Raw genomic sequence first — 9132 nt, forward strand, 5'->3', positions numbered from 1 at the left:
AGTATTTTATGCTATTTGATTTCTATTGCAAGTGGAATGAAGTTGGACTCTTACCTTACACCGTATTCAAAATTTAACTGAAAATGTATCAAAAACCTAATGTAAGAGCTCAAACTATAAAACGCTTAGAAGAAAGCATAGGGGGAAAACTTCATTACGTTGCATTTGCAGTGACTTCTTGGATATGACACAAAAACCACAGGCAACAAAACTAAAAATAGATAAATGGGAATATATCAAAATTTTAAAACTTGTGTTCATCAAATCACACAATCAGCAGAGTGAAAAGCAACCTATGGAATGACAGAAAATATCCATAAACCCTATATAAGATAAGGGGTTAATATCTAAAATATATCAAGAATAATTACAATTATATAGAATTAAAGCTCTTCTCAAGGGGGGGGGTCATAAAACACTGTACTATTTACTTTTGGCGGATGTTAGCATTACATGAATAACCATCCATCAACTTAGCTTGGGTTGTTTCATTCCCAAATAATCTTACAGCATTCTGGACAAAGTCGTAGTTATGTATGTGTAGAGAGAGAGGTAGCAGAAGAACAGACACCTCTCTCTAACTGGGGTTGTGAGCTAGCTGTTTATGCAACACCCTTGTGCCTTCAGAAACAACCCAGGCATCATTTCCCTGAAAATTAGTTCTACTTGATATTGGAGTGTTACAACACAAATCCAACCTTAGGGGCTTTGTGAGTAAGATAGCACGGAATTCATAATGGGCAGCTCATCTTATTATAGAATGGCAAAAAGCTGTTTCTCAAAGAGAAAATACTTAGCTGTCAAAGAAAGCATAACTTTGCTTGCAAATGTTAAGTGTTATTCTTCTGAAGATGGCCCCTGGGCTGAACAACCTTTTTAACTAGTAGGAAAAGCAAGATAGAGATATTTGTCCATCGCTTTGGCATCTCTCAGCCCTCTAGACTTCAGGAAAGTTCACTGAGATGTCAGGTCTCTGCATTTGCATGGGATTAATAGCTGGCTATCTTTAATTCTATGTGAGATAGTAATAAAATCTAGGTCCCTTTCGTTTATTAACCACACAACAAACAGTTATTGAGTACTTATTTCATGTCAGGCTCTTTTCTTGGCTCTGGCGCGACAATAGTAAACAAAGTAAAGTTCTTGCCTACTTGAAAATTACATTCTAGGAAGCAGTAAGTAGAATATAATATAACATTATGCAACATCAGACAAAACTGGATTATAAGGTAGGATCAGGGGACAAAGAATGAAGATGCTGCTTTAAATAGGGTCATCAGGGAAGCACATTTGAGCAAGGTTCCATCTGAAAAGAGATCGAAAGGAAATGAGAGAGTGTCTAGCACTTTGAAGCCTTGATCTGTACTTCTCAGCCTCCAGAGCTGCGAGAAATAAATGTTTGTTGTTTAAGTCACTCAGTCTTGGTACTTTTGTAATAGCAGCCCAAATGGACTAAGATGGTACTCTATGGTGCTTAGATGCCTGAGACCAAGTTAGAATACTGGAATTGTTTGTTAACCACTTTGATTTTGCAGTAGTCATCAGGGATATAGACCCTTGAAAAATCTTTGAAGTTTACAGCGAACAATTTAAGGAGCTGATCGAATTCCACTGTTATACTCAGAGCAACTGCACTTCCGGTCTTTTAGTGATAAGATCTCTCCACAGCACTCTCCTCAGAGCCTTAGCTACATCCGTATTCTGGAGAGTACAAATTAAAGGATTCAGTGTGGGAGTGATGTTGCTGTTGAACACAGAACCAACTTTGTCTTGCAGTGGAGTGCGCTGGGTCCTGGGCCTCATATATGAGAAGATGCAGGCACCAAACCAGAGGGAAAGCATGGTGAGGTGAGAGCTGCAGGTGGAAAAGGCATTTCTCTTACTCGCAGCTGAACGCATCTGAATGACACTGTGGAGGATGAAGACACAGGATGCAGAAATCAGGAGGATGGGGGGAGGAGAAGTAGGATGGTGCTGATGTAAACTGTGGCCTCATAAACAATGATATCTCCACATACCAACTTCACAACAGCTGGAAACTCACAGTAAAAGGGGTGGATTTCTCGAGGCCCACAGAAGGGGAAGTGCATCAGGATCACTGTGTGAATGAGGGAGTTGACTGATGCTCCCAACCAAGACATGGCAGACGTCATTGGTCCCACCTTTCTGTTCATGAGAACAGTGTAGTGCAGTGGGTGACAGATGGCAACATAGCGGTCATAGGACATGGAAGCTAGGAGAACACACTCAGCACCACCCATAGTCAAATAGAGGAAATGCTGATGGCACAGCCCACAAAGGAGATGGACTTCTGGCCGGATAGGTAGTTGGTCGCCATCTTGGGGATTACTGTAGAGACGTGCATCACATCCATGAGGGAGAGCTGGCTGAGGAGGAAGTACATGGGGGTGTGAAGCCCGGGGATCAGCACAGATGTGGAGAAGCGTGAGGGCGCTGCCACTCACCGCAGTGAGGAAGACCACCATGGTCAGGGAGAAAGGAAAAGGTGTGTGAGGGAATCATCAAAGAGCCCTTCCTGGATGAAGTCAGCCAGAGAGGTCTGATTCGTCTGCCACCTCTTCCCTTCCTCTGTCCCTGGGGAAATAGGAAGTGTGGATGAAATGTGATGTCAGAAATGCTGGGATTCATCCAACCTGACAATAAGCATCTTTTGATCCACAAAAGAGTTTTGAATGAGAATTTTTTCTAGTTCTAATTATTCAATGGCTCTAATTATTGAAATTAACCTTTTTTTAAAAAAGAGAACTTCAAATCTCTCTTCACGAGTATGATCATTCTGAAATTCCAGAATATCTAGACTCTATTAAGTGCCAAACTTCAAACAAGAGTCTCTCCTCATTAAGAAAGACATATATATGCACATTTATGTGTGTATATATGCATATATTCTTTTATAAATTCCATATACTTTATAGATATACTCTAAACTTTACATATGATATAAATGTAATATATATACAATTTTTTTCTTATATCAGTTAGGGTTTAACCAGAGAAACTGAACCACTAAGAGATTTATATGTACATATGAATATACATTTAATGGATTGTATAGAAGTTTGGCCTTACTTGACCGTGAAAGCTGGTTAAGCAATCTATGTAAGCCTGTTACCTTTGTGTCTGATGCTGGAACTTGAAGTCCATGGGGCAAGCAGTCAGGAAGGGAGGATGGATATAATGTGTGGTAGATCAAGGTCAGGCTGGAACCCACAAACATGACATTAATCCCACAAGGACAGACTGAAACCCATGTCACTTCTTATTGCCTCTGGAATTGGTAGCATGGTTCTCTTGCACAAGCTGGAGCCCTACTTAATGAGGCTAAACTTACAGTCCTGGCCCAGAAGTCAGAGAAGCTAAAGGAAGAACCAGGTGAAGGTAGAGTAACTGCAGGCCCACTGCTGCCGCACACCAGTGAGGTGAGTCAGAGGATCAGCAACAACATTTTAAATTATGAAAATGGATGCTTTCCACCTAAGTGTCCATGGACAGATGAATGTATAAAGAAGACGTGGCACATAGAGTGGAATGTTAGCCATAAAAAGAAATGAAATTGAGTTATTTGTAGTGAGGAGGAATGGACCTAGAGTCTGTCATACAGAGTGAAGTAAGTCAGAATGAGAAAAACAAATACCGTATGCAAAATCCTTAAGTTGAGAAAATTCTTGATGTAATTAAGGAGCTGAAAGGGAGCCAGTATGACAGTAGGTGCAATTAAGAGCAAAGTAGGAGAAGCCATGATGGATATAAGCATGAGGATGAGGCAGGCGAGGGGGAGAAAGAGAGAAAGAGAGAGGGAGAAAGGAAGGGAAGAAGGAAGGAAGATGGAATAAAGAAAGAAGGAGGGAGATGGAGGAGGAACGAAGAGAAGAAAGAAAGGGAAAGAAGGGAGGGAGGGAAGGGAAGGGAAGGTTAGGGTTAGGAAGGGAAGGGAAGGGAGGAAAGCAAGGTCTAGTAAATTTTATTCAAAGTAGAATGTGAGTTCTTAGAAAGTTTTAAAGTAAGGAAGCATCAAGATAAAACTTACATGTTTTAAAGCTCACACTAGATGATGTATGACAGTGGATATATATTACTGGGTAAGGATGAAGGCAGTGTAGCCATTTATGAGGCTATTGCTACATCCAAAGAAAAGAGGATAGTGTTTGGACTGATTGTAGCAGTGAATAATTTCCAGATATTTTAGGAGTGTCATTAGCCTAGTATAACGTTTGATTTTTTTTTTCTCCACTGTAACAGCTCCTTTACTTTGCAGTGAATATTGATTTGTATATTTTTTGCCTCTGAGTCCTTGTGGGATTTTTTTTTTATTCAAACAGAAAGTCACAAAAATTATAATCATCCTCATCAGTTCACTCAGTCCCATGTAATTAATTTCTTTTTCATCTTGATCTTTTAATAGCACTTTTATGAGTTCATCAGTTTTCCATTAGAGTTCTGAAAATGCTTATTCATTCAGTTCAGCAGTATAGTCAGTTACCAGAAACCTGTACTTGTCAGAGTCTTTTCCATGAATTCCTTGAAGATGAAACCCTTTTTTTTTTTTTTTTGCTGTACGCGGGCCTCTCACTGCTGTGGCCTCTCCCGTTGCGGAGCACAGGCTCCGGACACACAGGCTCCGCGGCCATGGCTCGCGGGCCCAGCCGCTCCACGGCATGTGGGATCTTCCGGGATAGGGGCACGAACCCGTGTCCCCTGCATCGGCAGGCGGACTCTCAACCACTGCGCCACCATGGAAGCCCATGAAACCCTTTTATAGGAACATATTTGCAAAAGCATCAGAGTACACCCAGAACTGTCTGTAAATGACAAAAGACTTTAAAATGACCACGGTTAAAGTTTTTTTTTTTTTTTTTGCGGTACGCGGGCCTCTCACCGCTGCAGCCTCTCCCGTTGCGGAGCACAGGCTCCGGACGCGCAGGCTCAGCGGCCATGGCTCACGGGCCCAGCCACTCCGCAGCATGTAGGATCTTCCCAGACTGGGGCACGAACCCGCGCCCCCAGCACCGGCAGGCGGACTCCCAACCACTGTGCCACCAGGGAAGCCCACGGTTAAAGATTTGATGAAAGTTCATAATAATGCAATTGACAAGGAAATTTAGTTATTTCTGAGATATACATTTTAAAGTAATAACTAGAATTATGACTTATAACATTATACCAGAACATATAAGATTTTTAGAAATTTCATGTAATGTCTGAGACATTTATATTAACATATTTCCATACAAATAACCCAAGAAAGTTTAGTATTAGTTGTTTTGTTTGCTTCTTTGTTTTTTTATACTGCAGGTTCTTATTAGTCATCAATTTTATACACATCAGTGTATACATGTCAATCCCAACAGCAATTGATTTAATATGGAGAGTTGAACATAATGGAATCTCATGATAGGAAACTAATAAAACTGCTTTAATAAAAACAGGATTAAGGGTAGCATAAAATTAATTATGAAGGAAACTAGGACAAAATATACAGCTCTCTTAAATTTCAGAACTATTAAAAAGACAAAAAAATAGTTATATGTAGAAATATTTTTTAAATAAGAGCAGAAAGCATATGAATACAATGTAACAGAATTCAGGACAAAGATACCTGGACTATTAGTAAATATAAATGAATTTAACCCAGTTATTCATAGAAAAGGCTTTTCAAATTAGGTCACAAAGCAAAACCAAACTCTGTTACAGTATAAAAGAATGTATCTCTTTTAAAAACTAGTTCATAAAGCTAAAAATAAAAGAATGGGCAGAGATAAATTAAAATTTAAAAAAATAAAGGATTTTAATCTTATCATCTAAAAAACTGGAATTCAATTCCAAAGGCATGAAAGACAACGAAAATTTTATAATTTTAAAAGGGCATTCTCTGAAGTGTATATAACAGTGAAACTAAAATCTGTAAAAGACTGTATAAATGGGTGCAATCTATAATAAAGTTACACTAGTTATGAAAAGGTAAGCACTAACAGAGCAGCAATATTTTTTTTTTTTTTTTTTTTTTTTTTGCTGTACGCGGGCCTCTCACTGTTGTGGCCTCCCCCATTGCGGAGCACAGGCTCCGGACGCACAGGCCCAGCGGCCATGGCTCACGGGCCCAGCCTCTCCGCGGCATGTGGGATCTTCCCAGACCGGGGCACGAACCCGTATCCCCTGCATCGGCAGGCGGACTCTCAACCACTGCGCCACCAGGGAAGCCCAGAGCAGCAATATTTAATAAAGAAAATTACAGGAACTATAAGGAGAAACAGAAGTTCACTGGAAGAAGAAAACTTTACCTAAGTGTAAGAAAGATTTAAGTGAACAAAAATATAAGTAAAGATTGAAAAGAGAGAGAGAGATACCTAACCAACATAATTAATAAGATAGCTCTCACTGGTCTACTGAGAGAACCTGGGTGTTGTAATAATTAAGCAAGCACAGGATGACAGGGCCAGAGACACTGAGTTCAAATCCCAGTTCTATTACTTATTGGCTATATGATCTCAGGCAAGTTACCTCAATTATCTGTGCTTATGTCCTCTTGTGAAAAATGATGACAAAAATAATATATACTTCATAGGGTTTGTGAGAATTCAGTAAGTCAATATGTTTAAAACACACAAGATAATGCCATGATGCCTACATAAGTGCTATGTAAGAGTAAGCTATTATTATCCACTGGAATGTAGACTCCATGAGACCAGTAAGTTATGTTTTCTTTTTCTTTTTCTTTGTGGGGGCGGGGTCTGTTTTCTTCATTGATGCATTCCCAGTATCTAAAACAAAATTTGAATTTTCTAACCACAAGCAATTTTATATAACCATATTACCAGGATTGGTTAGAAATAAACCAGAAGTTTAATACATTTGTTTGAATTTCTCTGATCATACAGCCACATTAGAATTCACTTTATAATGGTGTATATTACACACTAAAGTTATGTAATTTAATTAGAATATGACAAGCATTAGTGTAGTCAAGAATTTCAATTAAATAAAACATGCTGTATAGTGAAAATAGAATCAGAACAAGTGGGAAAGAGATGGTTTGAGTGTGAGAAAAGAATCCTTTTCAAATTGCTTAAAACATACATGTAAGGACTTCTGACCAAGATGGAGTAACATGGTGGTGGAGAGGGGATTTTCCCTTCTGCCTGAAACAACTGAAAAAAACTACACAGACTGTATGAAACAACAGTTTTAAGACACTGGACGTCAGACAAAATAGGACAGTGATCCTTGAGAGCTGGGGGAAAATGAGATGAGCCCTACAATTGTCTCATATTATTGCCTTGAGAGTTTTCAGGCTGCAGTGTTGGGAGGAAGAAACCAGATAGAGCCAAACCACTTCCCTAAGTTGAGGAGATAAAGTTGAGAGTCTAGGGGAGATCAAGCTTATAGGCATTTGCAGGGCAGAGTAATGGAGAGAGAGAGAAAAAAAAAATCTGGATAGACAGATCCACACAGTTGAAGATGAGATCTACTTAACAGTGGAAGCAAAATCCACTGGAGCCATAAACTAGTAGGAATACTTAAATGGTAGTTTTGACGAATTGTTGGAGGTTGAGTGTGGGCTAGCTTACAAGTAAGAAGCTTTGGGGAGCTGCGGTATGGGTGAGCTGCGTATGAGCTGAGTGAAAAGTTGAGAACGATCACCTCATGGCTCTGGCAGGGGGAGGAGGACTAGAAATCATTGGGAAAATGTGGCCAGTGTTTTCCATAGCAAAAGCCTCGTCTCCAGGGGAAAATACTTTTTTGTAAAAAACATTTATTTATTTATTTATTTACTTGGCTGCCCCGGGTCTTAGTTGCAGCACGCGGCATCTTCATTGCCACGTGTGGGATCTTCATTGCAGTATGCAAGATCTTTAGTTGTGGCATGCAGGATCTTTTAGTTGTGAACTGTGTAAGTCAGATGGGGACTTGAACCCACAGGCCAGGACTCGAACCCAGCCAAAACCCAGAACCCAGTCTTTTAACTGAGATCACTCAGTTGGTCTCAGGACTTAATGAAGCTCAGGTTCTTGATGTCTCATCGCAGAAAGAATTCAGTGAGAGACAAAGTGGTAGGTAAGAAGTGGATTTATTTAGAGAGAAACACACTCCACAGACAGCACGTGGGCCATCTCAGAAGTCAAGAGTGGCACCTGGGTATGGGGTTGTCAGTTTTTATAGGGGTGGGTAATTTCATAGGCTAATGAGTGGGAGGAGCATTCCAGCTATTTTGGGGAAGGGGTGGGGATTTCCAGAAATTGGGCCAGCACCCAATTCCTTATGGTCAGCCTTGGAACTGTCATGGCACCTGTGGGCATGTCATTTAGCATGCTCATGTTCTACCATGAGGCTCAAAGTCTAGTGGAAGTCGATTCATCTGCCATCTTGGACCTATTTGGTTCTAATCTGTTTATGTCATGTCCTCAGGCTATGTCATTCTTTTAAAGGTTGTGCCCTGCCCCCTTCCCTCCTGTTTCAGTTGCAGCATGTGGGATCTAGTTCCCTGACCAGGGATCAAACCCAGGCCCCCTGCATTGGGAGCACAGAGTCTTAGTCACTGGACCACCAGGGAAGTCCCAATCCAGGGGAAAAGACTTTAGCAGAACCTTATCCAGGGCCACACAGTGTGGGTGGCTTATAGCACCAATGCATGTACCCACCAGCTCTGGGGGCTAAGGGGTGCAAGCTAGATTGAAATCTGAGATGGCCAAGATCACCTCAAGAAAGTGCAGGCTAAACAGTGGTTGCCAAACTATCTTCTGGGGAGTCTTCAATGCTGCTCCCAGAGCTAAAGTTTCTGTGGTAGAGAACTGTGTTCAGTAGCCTATGATAAACCATAATGGAAAAGAATATTAAAAAAAAAGAGAATGTATATATATATATACATATATATATTATATATATGTATATATATATATACACACACGTGTATATATATACATATATACATGAATCACTTTGCTGTACAGCAATAATTAACACATTGTAAATCAACTATACTTCAATAAAAAATAGAGTTTCTGTGGTGAAATAAACTTAAGAAATGGTGAATAAATACCCCTCCTAAAGAGTCATATAACACACTAATAAAGACTCAGAGAAACTAAGTAAAATAGGAAGCTGACTGGGACACTG

General features: G+C 40.1%; 1 protein-coding gene across 1 annotated transcript; it reads right to left on the reverse strand.

Annotated features, from left to right (window-relative positions):
• Positions 1–1620: 1620 nt before the first annotated feature.
• On the reverse strand, positions 1621–2583 carry LOC132476932 (olfactory receptor 2AE1). The gene is given in 4 exon segments (XM_060079193.1): positions 1621–1955; positions 1958–2284; positions 2287–2416; positions 2418–2583. Coding segments are annotated over 4 exon segments (861 nt in total). The 5' UTR covers positions 2487–2583.
• Between the last annotated feature and the right edge of the window lie 6549 nt (positions 2584–9132).

The sequence above is a fragment of the Mesoplodon densirostris genome, chromosome 16 (assembly GCF_025265405.1).
Source record: "Mesoplodon densirostris isolate mMesDen1 chromosome 16, mMesDen1 primary haplotype, whole genome shotgun sequence".
NCBI lineage: Eukaryota > Metazoa > Chordata > Mammalia > Artiodactyla > Ziphiidae > Mesoplodon > Mesoplodon densirostris.